The sequence below is a fragment of the Cavia porcellus genome, unplaced genomic scaffold, assembly GCF_034190915.1.
Source record: "Cavia porcellus strain 051 isolate PalLab524CR breed Dunkin Hartley unplaced genomic scaffold, mCavPor4.1 scaffold_19, whole genome shotgun sequence".
In the NCBI taxonomy this organism is placed as follows: domain Eukaryota; kingdom Metazoa; phylum Chordata; class Mammalia; order Rodentia; family Caviidae; genus Cavia; species Cavia porcellus.
The window spans coordinates 26,409,991-26,431,416 of NW_026947502.1; the positions used below are offsets into that span (position 1 = coordinate 26,409,991).

General features: G+C 47.1%; 1 protein-coding gene across 2 annotated transcripts in view; it reads right to left on the reverse strand.

Annotated features, from left to right (window-relative positions):
* Nucleotides 1–2,064: 2,064 nt before the first annotated feature.
* Nucleotides 2,065–21,426, reverse strand: part of Sh3pxd2b (SH3 and PX domains 2B) — a 105,922-nt gene continuing 86,560 nt past the window's right edge. For both annotated transcript variants that reach the window (XM_063230790.1, XM_063230791.1), the window contains 4 exons: nucleotides 21,019–21,245; nucleotides 19,131–19,180; nucleotides 17,665–17,790; nucleotides 2,065–8,594 (listed from right to left, as the gene is read on the reverse strand). In XM_063230790.1, the coding sequence (XP_063086860.1) occupies nucleotides 7,053–8,594; nucleotides 17,665–17,790; nucleotides 19,131–19,180; nucleotides 21,019–21,245 (1,945 nt within the window). In that variant the 3' untranslated portion in view covers nucleotides 2,065–7,052. The remainder of the gene's footprint in view (nucleotides 8,595–17,664; nucleotides 17,791–19,130; nucleotides 19,181–21,018; nucleotides 21,246–21,426) is intronic.

Genomic DNA, 21,426 nt, shown 5'->3' on the forward strand with positions numbered 1-21,426 from the left:
AATGCTTAAACAAATAAAGACAGTGCAATAACAATCCAGAGAGCCACTTTTGTACACTTAAGACTATACCGGGTAGGTCTGGTTGAATCTGGCCTTGAGTCCAAATGCAGCACGCAGATGTCCTCTGAATGTGCCCTGTATGGATGCCCACTCCTGCAGGTACTTTCATGAGGCAAAGCCTGGGATCCACATTTTCATAAGCTCCTTGGAAAATCATGGTCACTATCACCGACCAGGAAGATGCGCTACAAGATATGAAGGAATCACACGGAACCAAATGACAGCAGAGAAGGAATGGACTTTACATTTCCTGGGCTCAGAGAAGAGCGGCCTCATGATATGAATGCTGGGCTTAGAAACTCATCATGATGCCTTAGCAAGGGGAGAGATGGTGGGGGTATATGATGGAGAGACAGCGGGTCTTTAGATGTGGCTTTCCGGGAAATGGTGAGTGTGCCAGTACCAGGTGACACCTAAAGAAAGGTTTGGGGTCCAGCATGTAGCCTCAAGAGACGAGGTTGGGAAGTTTGGCTCCTGCCTTCAGTTCAGTTGATATCTAACCCCATCAGGTTAGGAGGCCCTCCACACCCACCCCAGGGGCCCCATTCCATTGCCAGTCTTATTCTTACACTTGAGGACTACGAGGACCTGAACCACATGATGATTTCTTCCTCCTTATAAGAGGTTAATTACATTAGTTACCATTATCCTTAAATAAATCAGACACATTGTGTAAATATCACATTGGCTCTCTGGGGTGAGAAACTGAAACTGCAAATAAGAACCAAAATGTTTAACAGATACTGTTTAACATTAGACAAGTGGAAATAATTGTTCAAAAGGAAAGGGGAAGGGGCGGGGGGATGGAAGGGAAAAGAAAAAAATGAGAAAAAAGGATAACACGGAAACAAAGCTTTGTAAACAAAGAGAAGCAGGGCTGTCGAGAAGGGAGGGCGATGGGGGGAAAATGAGGAACTAAGACACAAATTCCCGGTGAAGAGTTGCAATCATTATGTGTATCTGAATTGTACCAATAAACTTAATTAAAAAAAAAAAAAAAAACAAAGACTGTAGGCAAGGGCATTAACATGTCTTCCCGGAAAGAAATATTGTATGTAAAGCTCCCTTTAAAGCTCCTGTTTAAGGCTTCTGCTATTTTCTTTTCTCCCTCGGATGGGGTGGCATCATTTTGTTTAAACATTCACCTGGAGCCAGGAAGCTCCCTGTGAGGGTTAATTTTGCCTTTGAGAAAGTAATAAGCATCAGGCTAAGCCCTCCTTTCGACTGACTCTGAAATGTCTTCCACAACCTCTGCTGTTATCGGCTGGGTCACCAGCGCAGAGGGCCTCACAGGTGGGACTCTGAGACGCGCTGGGCCCGTAAGAGCTCTTACTGCATCAGCACACAGACCAGGTTAGATCTGATGGGCTCTCTGGGGATGTTGGAAGTTTAGGTGGGAGCTAGTTGCAGCATGCCACTGGGGACTGTATCTTGGCCTTGACTCTTGCCTCTTCCTGCGTTGTGGTCACTATGAAGTGAGCCACTTTCCTTTACCACACCCTCCATGTTTCTGCCTCACCACGGGCTTAAAAGCTACACAGCCAGACCCTGAACTGAAACCTCTGAAACCATCGGCCAAATCTCTCCTCATTTTACATTGTTTCTGTCAGGTATTTTGTTATGGGACAGAAAGCTAACACAGCCTTCTATATCCCAGGAGCAGATGGCTTGGGCAGTCCCACCTCCTCTCCGAAACACATTCCTGCTCATCAGCAGGCAACGCTGTGCAGACTTTCAAGATTCTTTGAATATGTGAAGTTCCTCCCGTCTTAGGCTCAGGGCTGAAACTATGTGGGAGATAACCAGCAAATAAAAGAAAGCTTTCTGGACCGAGTAGTTCAAAGAATGAAGGTATCCTAGGGCCCAGAGAGGAGTAAGTCTATTCTTGGGCAACACCCAGACATAGCTTACATGGCTTTCTTTTCTTTAATCCTGAAACCCCATCAAGATGCCCTGGCATGAAGCTATGCATCCGTTCTTCAAATAAAATCCACAGACACTCCATTTTCACAATGAAGCTTGAAACCAGTCAAGCACATTTTTATTAAAAAAAAGAAAGTCTAATGATAAAGTACATATTTTCTACATGCTAGTTAGTTGTTCACCACCACCCCTCACATTTATACTCATGTTTTGTGTTAAAAGGAATCAAAAGACATCAGAATCTGTCATTTTTCCAAGAGGATGTGAAAAGTGCTGATATATCCAGGGATTCCCCAGCGTGACCCCATAAGCAGACGCAAGCTGGTAGAACTCCTGTCCAGAGCTCACACTGTTCCTGAAGGGATGGAAGAAATGGTCAAGTTATTTGACAGCTCCTTGAAGCAGAACATGTGGCCTGCAGCTAAGGTGTTAGGTTATCACACAGTACCACTCATCCAAGTGGAAAGAGCTGCTGCGAATAATTACAGAGTACAAAGCCATAGACGGGGGTGCATGGGAGTAAATTCTGGACACCTTTGTTGCATTAAAATTGCTTATTGCTGTAGTAAGCCTGCTGGGAGCACCTTCTATTTCAATGTCCTGGAGATGTGAAAGTGAAGGCCACTGGCTATGGCACTGTCTGGTCTTTTCAAGGACAAAAGAGGTGAAGCTCCTTATCTCTGGAGCTCAAAAGTTTCCTTTGGAGTAGAGAAAGACAGGGAGAGGAAGACAGAATGCTGAAATGTGATGAGGGACAGGATCTCTCAGCAAGATAGCACCAGACCAGACATCACCCCATCAAGCTGGACATCAGTCTGTGGAAAAGATGTTCAGAAGGTGGCCCTACAGGTGAGGAGCAGGGAAGTCCTCTCCTTCCTCCATTAACTCTGGAGCTCTGCTTGGGACCTTCACTGGGGGTCTCCAGCTCCTTACCCAAGTGAGGAGCAATTCCTCAACACAGTCCAAGGCAGGCACAGGCCTCAATGCTAGCCCGTTTTCTAATCAATGAGACCACAGAGTCCTCTGACATCAGGTAATCTTTGGTGTGTGTATGGTATGGCTGTCCACAGTACACAGGTACTGAAGGATGGGTTGGACAACTAGCAAGGGACCAACACTGCCACAAGGAGTTTAGGTTGGTAGGTGTCCACTGCCACAATCCAAAGAGGAGGGCAAGGCCGCCCAGAGGCAGCCTACCACGACCTTAAGAGACTTTTCACAATCAAAGGATGGAGAAGCAAGCCATGAGTGTTTGTTCAGTGCTGGGGATCCAACTTAGGGCCCCAGCTAGGCAAACTCTGCCACTGAGCGACACTCTCAGCCTGCTCCTGGTGATGCCAAGTTGCCAGCTATTTGAAGGGAGGGGTGATTTCTGCTTTGTCCCGTAGTACTAGGTACTCAGTCATAAACACTAGACTATCCATTTGTCTAAGGATCTTCCTGGGGAGATTTGGCACCTGCCCTTTAATGTGGCACGTGTGCCTTCCCACTTTCCACCTGATACTGAAATTCCAAGTGGACTCGGAAAATTGTTTAAGGCCAAGAACTTTGGCCCAGAAATCAATTCAATGGAACAGCCTTGTAGCAGTGGCTTAAAATGACTACTGAAAGCCACCAAATGGCCTCTACAATCTCCTGGGAGAGTAGGGACATTAGAAGTGGTTTAATCTGGAGCTTATCAGCTCTCCCCAAGTCTCATTTTGAGACAATGACATACACCTACCAATGGAACGGAATGGTTCCAGGAAGACATGTGCGTAAAGGCCTGTTTTATGAAGTGCTGGTCCTGACACTCAGGCATCCTATGTATCTGGTGGCTCTGCAACATGCTGCACATTTGAAACCTGCAGATGTAAAATAAAGCAGTCATCACCAGGCACTGAACGGGGGTGAGCACAGAAAAAGCCACCTCCACCTCTGCCCACACTTTGGGCTGCCATTTGGCCTGGGACTACTTAAATGTCTGACCAAGGGGCAGAGGGTGACACCTAAATTCACTTCATTCCCTGCAAACCTTGTGCACATTTCACTGCTGATGGTGGCAGAATGTAATGGACACAAGGGAGAATTTGAGTCCTACTGGGGCCACTATCTGGATAAAGATGGGCATGTGATTTTGTTCATTACATCTCAATTTCTAACTACACATCCGATTCAATACTATCACCCATAAGGTTGTCATGGGATTAAAGAGGGAGCATGTTTAAGTGTCAGTGACCTGCCTGGTGCTTGGAATGCATGTTGCAATGATGGCTCAGGACCTTTCACGACCTGGAATCCAGGGAGGTTTTGCTTATGCTCCATCAATTGCTCCTAGTCTAGTAGCCATGGTTGTGTGTGTTGTAAACTTAAGTTTCTAGGCAACGACAGCTGGGAGTGGCTTGGGCCAACAAGACCTAGCACTTTCAGTAGCCTCCGGGAGTGTCCACCACTGTGGCAGACAGTCCTAAGGTCATCCAAGCGACCACAGGAGGAAACAGTGAACAGTAGGAGTGTCGCTTCTGTATCTATAGTTCACATTAGCATACTAATAATGGTAATGGAAAAATCAAGTTCTTTTTCCATTTGCAGTGAAATGTCTGACCACAGGAAATCAGAGCAGGTCCATTCCCACCTGGCTGACCTGGCAGAAGGCGATGAGGTGAAAGATGCACCTTCAGCAGTGTTGGCAGATACAAATCACAGCTCGTGACACCAGGATGGAGTCATCACACTGGTCTACCCAGTGCCATCTCATAGTAGGTGTGCACACAATACTTTAAAAAGTCACTGAAAACCAAAATCAAATGGTATACACATAAAACCCAAGTAGTTTTGTCCCTTGAAAATTAATCAAATCCTGCAAAACAGCTTCACAAAGGATGTTTAAGACAAAGTGGGTCAAAAATGGATGAATACTTTCTTCCACGTAGGGGGCCTTGAAGAAGTGTGTCTCCTTCTCCCAGCCCCCCTCTCCACATGCCACCTTTCTCCAAGGTCCTGTGCATGGGACAAGGGGCAAGGTACCTTGCAAGAAGCACCTCAGGCTTGTCCCAAACTCTCTGGGGTGTAGACCTTACAGGTTGAGCAAAGAAGGAAGGTACTAATGATGCTACAGTGGACCAGAGGAACCTCCTTCTGTGGAAGCAGCCAGAGCCTGTGTGTATCATGTAGGGACTGGGAGCAGGCTATGCACAAGAGGACTTTTTGCCCAGTCTTTGGCACTGCAGGTAGATGCAAGCAACCCCAGGCAAGCTGGTTTTGTGGTGCCAAAGCATCGTGGCAGATGAACATTGTGAATGGGAGATCCCTGAGACAGGCAGGACAGAGTGGGTCCGGGTTCCCTCCTCTTCTGCAGGGTCAGTGGGATGAAGGACTTCTAATCTCATCTCCTGGAAGCTAATTCACAGGTATGAGCTTTGGACTGTGAGCTAGAAACCTGGGTCCCGATTCTAGCTCTTAGATCTACTTAACCAGATCTGCCAAAAGGATACAAGGGCTGGCCTAGGTTTCTCCCAGGCAGAGTGCACACACAGACAACTACCCTAGAAGTGCCAGAAAGGAGTAGGAAGCCACGGCAGGGAGGAGTCTGCTTGGCTCCCTCGGGTGCCTGTCTCCTTACTGAGATGCTGCTTGCAATGTTTAGTTTGGTAGAGACTCAGTTGCTGGTCCTTGAGCAAACAGCTTTGCAGTATCTCCTAAGAGACATCAGCATGGGGACAGGGAACAGGGCCCTGGGCCAACTACCAGGATCCCAGAGCATCCCCTGCCCTGGAGAAGCAGTTGTTGAGGGTCCAAGGCAGACATCAATATTTGCCATAGGGGTCGAGAAGGAAGGTAGTGTGGGAGTAGCCACATGTGCACCCTTGTCCACCCAAAGCAGCTACATGGCCGTCAGCTCCTGGTACCCAGTCAGCTCTAAATACTTTCCTGAGAGTTCGCCTCTTTTTTTTGGTCTTTTTCCTTTTTATCGGTACCGGGGATTGAACTCACAACTGCCTGCTTACAAGGCAGGCGCTTATGTCGTTGAGCTAAATCCCCAGCCCCCGAGAGTTTGCCTCTTACAGGGAGAAGGGCATAGGCATTCAAATCTTCTTTCCTCCTCTTCCTAGCTAGGGTGTCCTTAGGTGCACGGGGTTGAGTTTCCTCACTGATAAAATGGATACAATATTAAAAGGGAAGGTGGTCATGACGGTTAAAATACAAATGCAAACTGCCAAGTATGCTGTTTGGCATCTACTAACTACTAAGCCAAGGGGCATTCATGAGGGCCCCTTGTGAATGGCCCCGATCCAAACAGACCAAGAGACTTTTGTTCTAGGTAGAGAAGAAGGAAATGGCCCAAACGGGAATAGGAATTCTCATGTAGCAGTCCTGGAGGGACTGAAGCCTGCAGCAGGGAAATGAAGTATGCTTGGGGCTGGAGCCACCCACCCCTTCGGAGCAGTCTTAGTTCCAAGGCAGAAGATGGCAGACAGGATGGCCAAGCAGATGTCTAGCCCCACTCTGGGGGTAGCTGCATTCAGTTGAGCCTCAGCAGCTGGAGGACCCAAGGCCTTGAAGAAGAGGACACCTTCCTGGGGGCTGCACTACAGGACACTGTTCTTCCTCAAACCAGGCGTTCTGAAAACAGTGAACAAAGCCACTGGCTTTTACATGTATGAAGGAGCGCCAATTGTTGTGGACTGGCAGGGCTGCTGCTTACCACACCTTGTCCAAGCAAAGACAGACTCTGTCTGGAGTTTCTCCAGGAGACAAGTCTAATCCTAGAGGCCTGGAAGTGTCACTGTCTTGTTGCTGGGTGGCAATGAAGCTGCAATAGGAATTTTCTAAAGGCAGGGATGCTGACGTGGATTTCTATCTGCCAAGGGCTATGATTCCGGAGCTCCAGGAAAGCTGTGATGGGAGGCTCCAGCCCCAGAGCTGCTGATATCGCTGCCACTCACTCTCCACCCTGGGAGGGAAGAATGTAGCACTCCAGTAGCTTCCTTCTTGGAAACTGCATGGAGACTGATAAATTAGGATGCATATTAAATACATGGGGAAAGCCAGCAGGGATGGGTAGGGCCTCTCAGCAGGAAGGCAGGCGGTTATGGCTTCTTCCTGAGATAGTTGGAAGGAATCCAGCCTTCCCAGGAAGAGGCTCCGCTAAGGACCTGGCAGAACCACCAGCCACTGCTGTTCTTTTCCCGGACTTCAAACACCGTCCCTTCCTGGAAGCTGTTGGTATCTTCATCTCCTTCAAAACTGGCTACAGCCACATACAAAGAGTCCTTTGGGCCATCGGCATTAGGGATGGAGGCTGCGACTGCTTTTTCCTTGTTCTCTCCCATCTTGCCGGCTACCCATGGCCCAAGCCCGCCTTTGCCTCGGATGTCATCTTGGCTCCCAGCAGAGTTGGAGACGAAAGGTTTGGCTTTGGGAGGGATGAGCAGGGAACGGCCTGGCACAGGAACCACCCTGCCTTCATTGGCTTCATATGATGGCCCTTTGACCTCTGGGAGGGGCTTGGATGATGATGAAGTTTTCTTAGGGGGTGGTGGTCTTCGGGGTGGGACCACAGGTCTCTGCTGGGTTGAGTCTTGGAGAGGGACGGGCACATTTTTAGGTCCAGACTCTGTGGTCTTGGCTGGCCTTGGAGGGGGTCTACAGGACATTTCCTTTGAGCTAAGACCATCTTGTCTGCCAGACTTGTCTTGGGCACGGCCAGGTCCTTCCCCTGGGAGGAAACTTCGGCTAAAGGCCATGTCTTGGCCCCCAACAGCCTGGTGGCCCTCTCCATCCAATAAGGATTTCTCTTGGGACTTGGCAGGCCTGAGCTTACTTCTGAGGTGACAGATGTCCACTTGGTCTTCGCCCTGAGGTGGCTCTGTCCGGGGAGATGGGGCTGGTTTTGGTCTAACATGAGGTTTAGACTTCAAGAATGGATTCTGGGGAATGGCATCTGGCTTGTCCTCTGGTGGTTCAGCTTTGGATTTGGAGATGGGCCGGAGATTGGGCTTCTTCACTTCCTTGGCCAATACTTTGTGGCCGCACTCCAGTCCCATGTCATTTTTGAGTTGGAACAATTTGCTTTTGTCAGGTTTGGGCTCCAGCTTCCTGTTGTCCCGGACTGGGGGTGCATGTTTGCTTGGAATCATTGGCAAAATCATGCCAGGAGGCTTGGCTGGAGAGCCCCGCAGCTGCTCCATCCTCTGCCGTTCCCTCTCCAGCAGTTCTCCTTCTGACTTGATGATGGACTCTTTCCGCGGAGGGAGGCTGGGCTTCTCCTCCAGGTCAGGGTCTGAGATCTCCTCATAGCCTGCTGATGCAGACATGTCTGAAGATGCCTTTCTTAGGGACTCCTTCCCACCCTTCCAGTCTTTGGACCACGACATCCCTGAGTCTGTGGCACCAGGAGGTGCGTTGGGCAGGGGCCGGGAGGGACCCACGGTTTCACTGCCTGTATTGTTCTCCGTGGCTGCTGCATCTCTGAGCCGGAGCTGGGTCACCTCGTGGGGCAGGGGAGCCAGAAAGTTGGGTCTTGAGGCATTGCTGGTCTTCTTGTACTTGTCAATGAAGGTTGCTGGAGCCCACCCTTCCTTATCGTCAATCTGAATGTACCACCAGCCACTCAGGTTCTTCTCAATCACCTGGAGGGGACAGAGGAAAACATTTAGCAAGACTGCTGCTGTTACAGGCAACTGAGCCGGTTAGAAATATTATAGGCAGTCAGACAGGGCTAGGCCCTCAAGGAAGCCAGCACAGAGGACCAAATGTGACCTTGGAAGAGACACGTATCTGTTGCTGTGGACCTGAGCTCAAGACAGAAGGTAAAACAAATGCAACTACACCCTAACATTAGGGATTAGGTATGAATTACCTTGAGAAGCCAGGAGTCACCATTCCAACCCCCTACAGGAAGAGTCACTGATCCGTAAGAAGGCTCGCTTGCTATGTGACTGGTTTCCTGATTCGTTCCTAATTTGGTCAATTCTACCTGAACATTAATCTGATTGGGTGATCATAGTTCTGGCCCACCTCATGTTCATCTGCCTTGAGAGTTCTCCGTTTTTTTCCCACCTTAGACCACCTCACCTCACGGTTTTACTCTATAAAATTTCCTAGAAAAGACAGGATCTTTGGCAATCCACTCAGGATCCCTTTTGTCTTTCACACAAAAGCTTTCTTTCTCTTAATAAATATTTATGCTCTTAAGCGCCATTGTTCCTAAATTTCATTCTTCGATTTTAGAGAACACAAATTCGTACTGGACATATAGTCGGCTGGGAATTTCGTTCCCCCATATCAGTGCCACGACCAGTGGATCAGAAGAGTCCGGAGAACCCACATGCAACAGGAGTACTAGCAGCAGTGCTTCAGTGCTCTGCAGATTCTCTACACTGTCAGAGAGGACTATTTTGGGAGGCACTGCTACGTATCAGAACATCTTACATGGTCGCAGGTTCCTGTCCAAGTCTATCTATTTTTTTTTTTTTTTAAGAGAGGGTCTTACTAAACTGCCCAAGTTGGCCTCAAACTGTTGAGCTCAAGCAATCTTTTGTCCCAGTCTCCTGAGCAATTAGGACTACCAGTGAGTGCCACTGCTCCTGGTGGGTTCTTATCCAATTTTGGATTCTTTTGACAGTTGTCCCTTGAGAATTAGGTAGGTGACAGGTGATCCTAGGAAGGACAAATAAGAAAGTGGAAGAGAAAGGATGAGGAGAGGCCCATTATTACCAAGCTATTGCTCTGGGTCTACTGGGTATGAAACTGCCAAGTGTGCTTTGCAAGACTGTGCAGACAGCAGCTCAGAAGGGGTCTTGTGAAGGCAGGTCATTTAACTATCAATGTTCAGAACTTCCCTACCAGGGCATTAATCCTTTTCCTTTCTAGGAATTAGGTGTGGTCAGCCTTCAGGGACTTGCATGTAGCTGAAACCCACTCAGACAGATCAGGGTACCAGCACCATCTCGTGCAATTCTAAAGAAGGACAAGGAAAAAGTCACGGAGAGCCAAAATGACCGTTAGTCTTGGCTGCTTTGGTTCAGCACCAGATGATATAGCTAACTGGGGTGTGTGGAGACCATGGTATGTGAAACGTGTGTAGACATGGGAATCACACTTAGCTCACTGTTTACAAGATGGTGGAGTGAAACAGATTTTCATCTTCTTCCCGGCTCGTGTCCCCTGGATCCACTCCCACTCATGGAATGGAGGATGGAACCGTCCATAACATCGAGATCTTGCTTCATGTCTCCTTTTGGTCAATTACATGGCTGAATCCATGGGGTTGAACTGTGTCCCCTCCAAATTCATATACTGAAGTGTTAGTCTCCAGTATTTCCAAATATCACTGTATTTAGATAGGGCCTTTAAACAGGTAATCAAGTTAAAAAGGAGTCATAGAGGTAGACCCTAATCTAATATGACTGGTATCTTTACAAGAAAAGATGAGGTTAAGAGGAGGACACAGCAAGAAGGTGGCTATCTATAAGCCAAAAAAGAGAGACCTTAGGAGATACCTTCATTTTTTGAGACAGGGTCTCACTATGCAGTCTAGTCTGGCCTTGAACTCACCAATCCTCCTGCCTCAACCTCCTGAGTGCTGGAATTATAGGCGTGCACCCTCACACCCAACCCAGCATCTTGACTTTGAATTTCTAGCCTCCAGAATTTTGAGAAAATAAATCACTTATTTAATTCACTTCAATTGTGGTATTTTGTGATGGCAGCTTCAGCAAACAGATGCACCGTAATTCCCCTGCAGGGTCTATACACAGAAGGTCTATTAATGCTTACAACCTTCCTGTAAGATAGGGATTGTCTTCCTAGTGTATAAATGCAGAATGGAGTTTCAGGAGAGCCAAGGCACTGGTGGAGAGTCACAAGTAGGCAGGTGGTCTTCCGAGGCAGAACTCTCAGTGCCGCCAACTTTGCCTCTTACATGGAAGACCTGCTTAGGCTGCAGCCATGCCTGCGGTGAGACCTGCTGAGGAGGGCTGCAGGCACAGTCCCGCTGCCCTTGTGCTCTGTGGCCTGGCTGGAAAGAACTGCAGTCACAGCTGTAGCGCCAGGATCCTGGGCTCCAGGGTTCCCCAGCTGCTGTCTGAATGGCCCTGGGAAGCCCCACAATCAGATTCCAACCACAGAAGGCGATGATGGTAAGAACGTATACTTGTGAGATTTCACTGCTGATCACAACAGCTAATGCATGCAATTTGGTAAACATGATCTATTATTAAACTCCGGTGGAAGTCAGCTGAGGAAAGCAGGCTACATCAGACACTTGGTGTACCCGGTGGACTGTATGCAGCACAGGAGATCACCATCCTGTACCACTGGGAAGCTCCGCTAGCAGAGACCACGTGGGATACACAAGTCATCACCAGCACATCTACACATTCAACAAATCATGTACATGAAGGAACGAAAACAGGGCAATAATCAGTGGAAGTTCATCAATAAAGATTCACTAAGCTTAAATTCTATGGAAAGGACTGTGGTCAAAGCTCTGGTCACTTGTGTTTGTAATCAGTATGAGGGAGTTCTGTGTATAAGAGAGAGGCCCAGGTCTATGGTAGATAAAAGCAAATGCAAAATCCCAAGCCTGAGGGGTAAAAAGGAGCCCAGGGGCCAGGATTTAGCTCAGTGGCATAAGCACCTGCCTGGCAAGCGTGAGGTTGTGAGTCCAATTTCTGGTACCAAAAAAAAAAAACCCCCCAAAAACTTGGGTTTTAAAACCAGATAGACCTGAGTTCAAATCCCAGCTCCACTACTTAGTAGCTCTGTAGCCTCAAGCAATTACTAAAACAATCTGGTTCATCAACAGAAGCATTTTGCAAAATTTTGCTTTCGTTCGCATTGGGTGATAAATGTGGCCATCTTTCCTATACAAACATGATTATCTTTTCCAAAATCATAGAACACATTAAGTTCATGAATCAAGGCACCACTGTAATTTACCCAACCTTTCTGAGTCTCAAGTACCTCATCTATCACATAGCTAATAATATTAACTCCCAGGATTGAAACTGTGAAGGCCAGTTATCAGTTGGGTGAGCAACCTGGCACAGAAGAGGTGCCTCCATCACTGCCGCCAGCACTGTCATCATCTACAAAACATGTGTTAAAGCTAAGTAGTCCAGACAAGAAACCAAGAAGGCTGTGGTTCTATTCATGAGTTCTGAAGACTAAGATGATGCTGAAAGGAACCAGGAAGGAAAAGCAGAGAAGGCGAAGACAGAACATATGGAATTTATTAAAAGGCAGGAACACATGATTAAGCCAAAAACTTCAGTTGGTAACTATTTGCTTCATTAACTCTCCCAGGTCCCTACTGGCAAAGCCTCTGCTGACATCACGGAACTGTAAAGCAAAAAAGTAAAGAAAGCCATAAAGAAAAAGGAAGTCACGTATGTGAGCTTTTCGCTGGATCAGCTTTAGCAAAAACTTGGGAGAAAGGCCAGGAAGAAACAAGGGGAATGGCTCTGGGCGAAGTGTCAGTGGGCCCAGAGGGGCCTCCTTAACACCTCCGGAAGATGCCAGGGACTCCCGTGTCTGTCTGCACTCAGCACACTGCTCATGACACCCTGAGAGGCGGGCAGACTTCTCAACACTGAGCCAGGAAGTGGTAGTGCTTATTGGCAAGTGTTCAGTTTGCCAGCATGCTCAAACAATGATGTCTATGAGCAGAAGCTGCTGGAAACTCACTGTCAAAAGCTGTTTGGTTTTTTCTTGTGGTGCTGGGGATGGAACTTAAGCCTTTGTATGCTAGGCAAGGGCTCTACCATTGAACTATGCTCCTAGGCCTTCAAGGCTGTACTTCTTTTTCCCTAGTATTGGGAATTGAACCCAGAGAGCACTGGGCTACAACTCTAGGTTTTTTAATTTATTATTTATTTTGAGACAGGATGGCTGGTCTCAAACTTGTGATCTTCCTGCCTCAGCTTCCTGAGCAATTGGTATTATAATTGGTGTGTGCTACTGTGCCTGGCTAAGGCTGTGACTTAAATAAGAAGCTTTTATTCCCAGCTCTCTGGGAAGAAGCCCCTTTATGACATGAAATTTGGACTTCTAGTTTTAAGACAGGAGACTGAGAGAACAGTAATTTTCTCTTTCTGCAACAAATCCAGGAAAATAAATAAATAAAAGTGAACCTCAGGAGGAGGAAGAGTAGAAGCTGGCGGACCAGGGATTGCGAGGAATCCTCACAGTGATTGCTCACTGTTTCTGGTAGGAAGCTGCAGTCTAGAACTGCTGTGGGCAGTCTGGATGCAAAAGATAAGACAAGATGCTAGAACATAGGGAAGGGGTGGCCCAGGGGTGACAGAAAGGTGACAGCAGAAGCAGCAGAGTGGCTGGCTGACCTTCTCTCAGCCTTTTACCCCTTTCTGGGAAGGCAGGCAGAGTGGAGTAGGGGATTGCTTAAGGGAGGAAACAATTTGCAGCCCTGGATTACAGACACTACTCAGTGACCGGTTCAGAACGGTCAGAAATGGTACTGAAGCCAAAGAGAGCTGACCAGTTCTCATGTGTACTTCCAGCCTATCTGAAGTCTCATCCTGTACAGTACTAACACATGGAAATAAGTGAAATAAACACCAACAGCACTGCAAGGAACTGACAACCGAGGAAAGAGAGATAATAAGCAATAGTACTATGCATTAAAAAGCATCCTATCCTTAAGAGAAATACGGGCGGACATCAAGTTCATAAAAGAAAAAATGAACAAGAATAAGTAACCAAGAAAAAGAATAAAAAAGTGCTCTTGGAAATATAAATTGTAATTGATGAAATAAAATAAGCAACAGACTCAACAGCCAGAGATCAAATTAATCAATGAAAAGAACACAATGTTTCAAGAATGTGGCACAAAAGCCAGGTGTGGTGGCACAGGCCTGTAATCTCAGCATTCTGGAAGGCTGAGGCAGGAGAAATGAGGAACCCTACTGGCTTAGTGAGACTCTGCCTCCAAATAGAAAATAAAAAGGCATGGGGATGTAGCTCAGTTGAAGGGTGAAGATCCTGAGTTTAATTCCCACTACAAAAAACAAAACACAAACAAAAAAACCCCCAAAACAAACAAACAAACAAACAGCAGCACAAAAGGATGAAGAGGGTCAGGGATATAGCTCAGTGGCTCACCACCTGACTGGCAAGCACAAGGCTTTGAGCTCCATCCTTGGTATCAGAAGGAAAAAAAAATATATAATAGATAATATAAGAATAGTTAAAAGTTAAAAGACATTGGAAATCAGATCCTGAAGTTCCTCTATCAATTTAATAATAATTGCAGAAGGAAAGTCCAAGAAGAAAGAAGAAATCAATATTTATACAAGCGAATGTAGGGGCTGAAGGTTTAGCCCAGTGACAGAGCACTTGCCTGCATGCACAAGGCCCAGGGTTCGAGCCCCAGCACTGATGAATGAATGAAAAAAAAAACAAAAGTGGGGAATTTTCTAGGACAACCTCCTGAGTCTTTAGATTGTAAAGGCGACCTCCTGCTAAGTAGGATAAAAACAACCCACTGCATACCCTGGCACACATTAGTGAAATTTCAGTCCTTTAAGGATAATAGTTATTCCTGAGGGAACCCGAGAAATGACACACTTTGAGTAAGAATGAGACTGACAGAGGTGCTACTAGCAAACAATGTGAGACGAGAATGAAAACAAAACAAAAATCTCAAAAAAAGAAAAAAAAAAAAAAAGACCATGAATAGAACAATAGATTTGAAGTTCTGAGGAAAGATCACTTTTTTTTTTTGTCTTTTTCCTTTTTATCGGTACCAGGGATCGAACTCACGACTGCCTGCTTGCAAGGCAGGTGCTTATGCCGCTGAGCTAAATCCCCAGCCCCGGAAAGATCACTTTAAACTTGGTGTTCAAAACTCAATCACTGAAGAGGGGAAAATAACACTCATTTTCATACTGCCAAGAATTTGGGTATAGGATGGGCCCTCTCCTCATTAACAGACACACAGTTAAACATGAGCCCATGGGAGCTGCCGGGAAGGAAAGGGAAACTGATGCAAATCGGGGCCGGCTTCTTGGGGAAGCAGGAGTTTAAGGTTTTGCTAGGCCAAGTTCAGTTCAGAAATCAGCCTTGAGAACTTCTAAGAGAGGCAAATAGAAAACTGGAGGCTGGGTTAAAGGAAGGTCATTTCTGCCGGGGCAGGAAAGGTGACCAAGGCCAGCTTGACCAGTGGGGCTCAAGAAAGCAGCGGAAACCTTCCTGAAGGAGCACGGTCTGCTGCTATCACAGGCATCCGAGGCAGACCTTCTACACCTGCATCGGAACGGAGACGAGGACGATGGCTGCTGCTCGGGCAGCGTGAGTACCCACTGCCACGTAAGAGCAGGGTTCTACACTTTACAAACACGCTTTGACGAGTTACGTGTCCCTTGCCCTCAAGTCCTGCCTTTGTGCCAGTCTTCTTCCCGTCACCACCTCCTTTCTTCCTTGCTTTCGTAGTCAACTCTGTGAGTTCCCTACAACCAGTGTTTGCACTTGTTCACTTCTCATTCTGTTCCATTTTCCCCAGGGGTCTGGTTGATTTCCCCACCTCTTTAATGGACTATTCTTGCAAAGTGACAGGCATGGTATCAGGAATGCACCTTTACAGGCACTGACACTGTGAGTGCTCCTGCCTCCATATTTTAAAATTTTTATTGTCTTTTTTTAGGCAGAGTTCAGGCTGGCCTTCAGTTCACTTTTGTAGCTCAGGCTGGTCTCGAACTTGCAATCGTCCTCCTGCCTCAGCCGCCTGAGTGCTGGGATTACAGGCGTGGATCACCACGTCCGGCTCCTGCTGCCTTCAAATGCTCCATGGCTGCTTCCTTTCCAGCCTATCCTTCACCAGCCTGATCATCCAACGCCAGGGTCTCATGGCTTCCTTCCCAGCCCTCTCATCCTCTCCTTCCTGTTTAATTCATCCACAACTTCTATTTAATCAAGAGAGTAACCTTTCAGTGTCAGACATGACATCCAGATGTCCATCAGCAGCACCATCTGGCTGTTCCTCAGGCTGCTCTGCTTCTCCATGCCTAACACCAACCTTGTGGTCTTTTCATACCCTATTCCTACTCAGTCCTTGCCGAGATGACACCTTAAACATCCGTGACAGTTTTATATGTTAGGCACTCAAGAAGGTGCATAACGAATAATGGTGCAGGGCATATTCTTCTCTAACAGGTTAAGACACAACTCAGAATTTTCCAAAATTTTCTCCCTGTAGCCACTGATGCAAATAATAGCAAAGTGAATACGCAAAATAATTTCCTTTTTTTCCCTTGTGAAACATCAAGATACCTTGTTGCCTCTTGAAGCAAAGTCAGAGGAGATTCCACAGGTTCTGAAGACCCTATGGTCAGAGGATGCCAAGCTAACCTTCTGGGTGCTATGCACAGGAAGCCCAGGCCAGATACAGTATGGGCTGGTGCCACTAGCAATCTAGGGGAAGGAGACAACAGGAGAGAGGGGGAAGGGGCGAAAAGACTGCCAAGGAAGTGTCCTGGGGCGGGTGAGTCAGTGGTACCCCTGGTCCTGGGCTGTCACACACACTGGAACTGTGTTTTTTAGAAGACAGAGGAGGGGACAGAGCCCTGGGCTTGTGCACGTTAGTTAAGTGCTCTTTAGGAAGAGGGTCTAAAAAGCCCCTAGCACACACAACCACAGTAGGTATTTCATAAATACTGCACTCCTTGGTAGCTATGGGGGACTGGTTTTAGAACTCCATGGATACCAAAATCCATGGATGCTCAAATCCCTAACATAAAATGGTATCATATTTACATATACATATATCCTCCTGTAACTTTAAATCATCTCTGACTTACTTACAATACTTAATACCTAAGACAATGCAAATGCTATGCAAATAGTTGCTATATCTGACACATTCAGTACAGTTTTTTTCTCAAATATCTTCTGTCTGTGGTTAGTTGGCTCCCCAGATATATATAACCTGTAGACATGGAGGGCAGACCGTACTGCATTTGTTGCAGAGAGGAACACATTAAATCTCTGTCTCCCCAGATGGTAAGGCAGCGTCTGGCCCCCTGCATATGCATGACACAGTGGAGGTGGGGTATCCGTGACTGGCTCTGTAAATGGTCTTAAGAGCCACCTTCTCCAAAGGTTTCTGAACCCCAGTCCCTTTGGCCATTCCATTACTTACAGGCTTTCTTCAGAGTATGGCAAACACCTTTAACTTCATGAAAACAGAAAAGAGAAATGCAGGAGGAGCGAGGATTTATGCTGGGTTCAATCCAGGGATCATAGCAGACACACAGAGGGAATGGGAAGAAAAGGAGAAGCAAGACGGGAGGCAGGAGGTGATTAAAAAAAGAAAGAATACAACCCAATCTCAAAGAACCACATAGCGCACAATTCCACTTATAGCCCAAGTCCAAAATGGGCAAATCTAGAGGAGCAGAAGGGATGGCAGCAGGGCTGAGGGGAAATGGGCAAGACTGCTCGTGAGTTAGAGGTTTCTTTTTGTTCTCAATTTAGACAGTTGTACTGGCTGTGCAACTCTGGGAATAGAAGAAACCACTGAATTATTTTACACTTCATAGTGATAAAATTGCTTGTTATGTGAGCCGTATCTCAATGAAGCTGTTAACTTCTCCCCACCCCAGCCTTCACATGCAGTAGGTAAGAGAGGGCCGATGCCTACCATCGGCAATGACAAACAGACGGGAGGGCAGGCGCACTCACCTCAACCTTCAGGCCCGCCTGGAAGCTGATGCCGTCTGGGATGATGGTCTGGAACTCTGCGATGGTGTAGTACTCTTCTTCCACCTGCGGTGGGACGGGCGGCTTCGGCAGGTTGAGACCTCGAGGCTGGGATAATTAAAACAGGGCTAAGCATTACCAGGATGTGAGTCAGGGGACTGCAGAATGTACTCACCACTGAGAGGGTGCAGGTGGACCAATCTAGATGCTAACAGTTACAGCAAAGAGGACCTGACTGTCACCTTCTAGAAGAAACCTCACTGGCCCTTCAACTTTAGAGATGACGAGAAACATGGGACATCTGGCTGCATTTTTAAAATATGGGGCAGGATTTCAGTGTTGGAATTCAAGGGGCAGTTGGGGCTGTGGAAAAAACACAGATTTGTAAGTCACATCCATTTGATTGGAAATACAATGATGGGTGTGACTTGGGCCAAATGATCTTCCCCCTGGAGAGCTCAGTTTTATCTCCTACAGAATGAGTACAATAATAATAACAAGTTGGTGTGCTCATTATAGGTATTATTTTTCTTTTTTTTGAGACAGGATCTCACTGCTTAGTTTAGGCTGGCCTTGAGTTCACAGTGTAGCCCAGGCTGGCTTCAAACTCATTACAACCCTCCTTCTTCAGCCACCTGACTGCTGGGATTACAGTTGTGTACCACCATGCCTGGTTTACTACAAGTATTAAATAATATAGTGCATCTGGTGCACTGCATGGTGCTCAATAAATGGCATGCAAAGGAAAGAAAGAAAGAAAGAAAGAAAGAAAGAAAGAAAGAAAGAAAGAAAGAAAAGAGAAAGGCCTGTTTCTCCAAGTGGGGGTTGAGTAACCTTTATTCAAAGTGCTTACTGGAGGTGTTTGGATTTTACATAGCTGCATATACATACTGAGATATCTTGGGGATGGGTCCCAAGTTTAAACATGAAATTCATTTGTATTTCATAAAGATACAGCATTGCAACCTGTCACTTAAAGTCAGGTGTGGAAGTTTCCATTTAAGATGTCCCAACAGTGCTCAACAAGTTTTTGAATTTTGGAGCATTTTAGATTTTGGAGTTTTGGATTACAGATGCTCAACCTATGTAGTTTAAAAACATACCTAGAGAATTTCGTAAGGGAATATAATATAAATGATGCTTGTGTCTCACCCAAACTTGCACTTTGGCGCATCTCCCTTGAGAAGACTGAGCTAAGAGAAGGGAGCAGAGAGGTCCCAAGGCTGAATATCACAAATATTCTCTGGAACCTGAGTAAGGCATTTCAGCAGCCCAGGCCTGTCTTTTCACCTGTTAATGAGACTGCCTGTCATATAGCTGACTCTACAAGGACGCTGCATGGACAGGAAAGAGCATCTCTGGAAAGGTTGAGGGCATGTGGGGGCCAATGGGCACCCCTGATAGTACTCTGTCAGGAGCCAGCTCCCCAGTGGTGAGAGTCCACTTACAATGGTCATATCCCGGCGAGGAGGGGGTCTCTGCCTCATCTTGGGTGATCCTATGGAGAAACGAGACTTATTTCATTCATATGCAGAGTTTTACACATAAAATTCCTGATGTGGACAGATGCCAGTGAAGATCTTGTCTGTCCCACTGAAGATGGGGCAGAACCTCTGCCCAAGACACAGTTCGCCACTGTAGACTTTCCTAGAAGAAAAGTGTGAGCAGGGAGGAGCTGTGCATGCTTGGCTTAGGACCTGCTCTCAGAATAGCTTTGCCTGGATCTTTCCTATGCAGGGACGTAGGGCATGGTGTCCAGTTCTTGAGCCACGGAAAGCTTTCCCATATGGGCAAAAGGCACAGGCTAGAATCACACAGAAATGGATTCCAACCCAGTTCTGAGGCTCCAGACTTCTGGCAGAGGACAAATCGATCAGGTGATTGTGAGGCACAAGGCCTTCTTCTGTGGAGAAGGCAGTGATGGAGAGGAACGGCAGGTGTGAAGCTCTGAGCAAGTCACAGGCATGCAATAAGTTTTAGTGTGTCTCGTTTTGTGCTCACCAACACAAGCTTCAACTAAACAACACATCAACAAATGGGATCAAAGAGACACAGGATGGCAACTTCTGGGATTTTTTACTCTGGAGTTGGGCTGACTTGTCTCTGGGTCTTGGGGACAGGGGATGGTTTCCAGTTGCCCAAGGCTCCTGGCTAAAGGAGGAACATTGACCAGGTTACCCATGTGCCGCCAGAATTGGGTTACCACAGGTCCACGCGGGAGGCTAACTTGGAAGCCAGGGTATAGAGGAGGCTGGCAGTCCTTCAAATGCCAATTTCTTATTTACTGTTAAAATAAACAGCAACAGAATTTGGGCCAAGATACTCAGCTGTCCATACAAACACTGTATTTCCCAGATGTCCTTACAGCCAGGCATTGCCCTGTGACAAAGTGCAATGAAATGTCAGGGAAAGTAGAAAATTCGCCGCTTCTGAGTTGTGTATTCCACTTCTTTTTCCTGTCTGTGTTACACTGGCTGGACTGGTGATGAGCCATAAGGATTAGGTGGCTGAAAGTGACACAAGAAAGAGTGAGGGCCAGGACCTCGACTCCAAGGAGTTGTCCAATTGGCTCTGAACATACAGAAAGAGTTTCATGAGAATGAAACAAATACCTCGATCATCTGAATTACTGTTATTACGGTATGTGTACGCATGTGAGGAAATGTGACCAACACTCTCTTAAGAGCTGGAATCCTTTATCAACAAACAGAATCTTTCTACCTTCTATGACCAGGTGAGGATCGTGGGTACTGTCCTTAAGGCTAGCACCTGGGGTACAGTGCAGGTGTGTGAGAAACAATAAATGATACAACATATACAAAGAGGCTTTGGAAAGCCAGATGAAAAGTACTACTAATCTAGGGTCCAGTTTTTCCTTCTCTGGCTCAGAAATGACGTCATGGAAGAGAGCAGAGAGGGCACAAGTATTTCCTTGGCTCAAGTCTTGGCCACACCATTTACAGTGGGTGGCCCTGGGCTCACTACCTCACCTCTCTGATACCTCACCTGTACCTCAAAAGCAATAAGGTCCCTCAAAGTTTGTTATGAGCCACTGACACTAACGAGAAGATCCTTGGCACACAGTAGGTGCCTATCATGGCACAGTGGAACAAACTCAACATAGGGAAGGGAAGCAGTGTACAGACTCGCATTTTGCATCCTGCTGGCTGTATGGTATGGGCCAAGTAACCCCAGGGGTCTCAGCCTGTTTCTGTCTACAAGATGCTAGAATAGCAGCGCTGATGCAAGAAGAGAACAGTGTGTGAGAGCTCTGCACACACAGCCTGGCATGCAGCAGGCCTTCGGCCATCAGCAGCTTACGTGGGCATCACTTACTCTGCTTAATGTCACCATCGTGCAGTGGGCGGCCTTCAAACCGGCCGTCCCTCTGGTTGTTGAGCAGCTCCTTCTCCCTGCCCACTGCATTCTGTTGCCTGGCAACACCATCCAGGTCAGGGGTGCCCGAGTGGGCAGATAAGCCAGCACCCAGCTTCGAAGGCAAGGGCTCTCCACTGCTCTTCTTTAGGTAGGAGGCAGGGGCCCAGCCTTCTTTGCCCTGGTACCTGGAAAGAAGAAGAGTGCTGGTCACAGTGGTCTGCTAGGCTCATGGAGGAATCCAGCTTCTACTGAGAATCCCACTTCAGTCCAGACAGCCAACCGATGGAGACTAACCACCCAGGAGCAGAGTATGACACAGCTTACCGCCTTCTGATCATGGCTGAGCCCCGAGTATGGTACTCCATA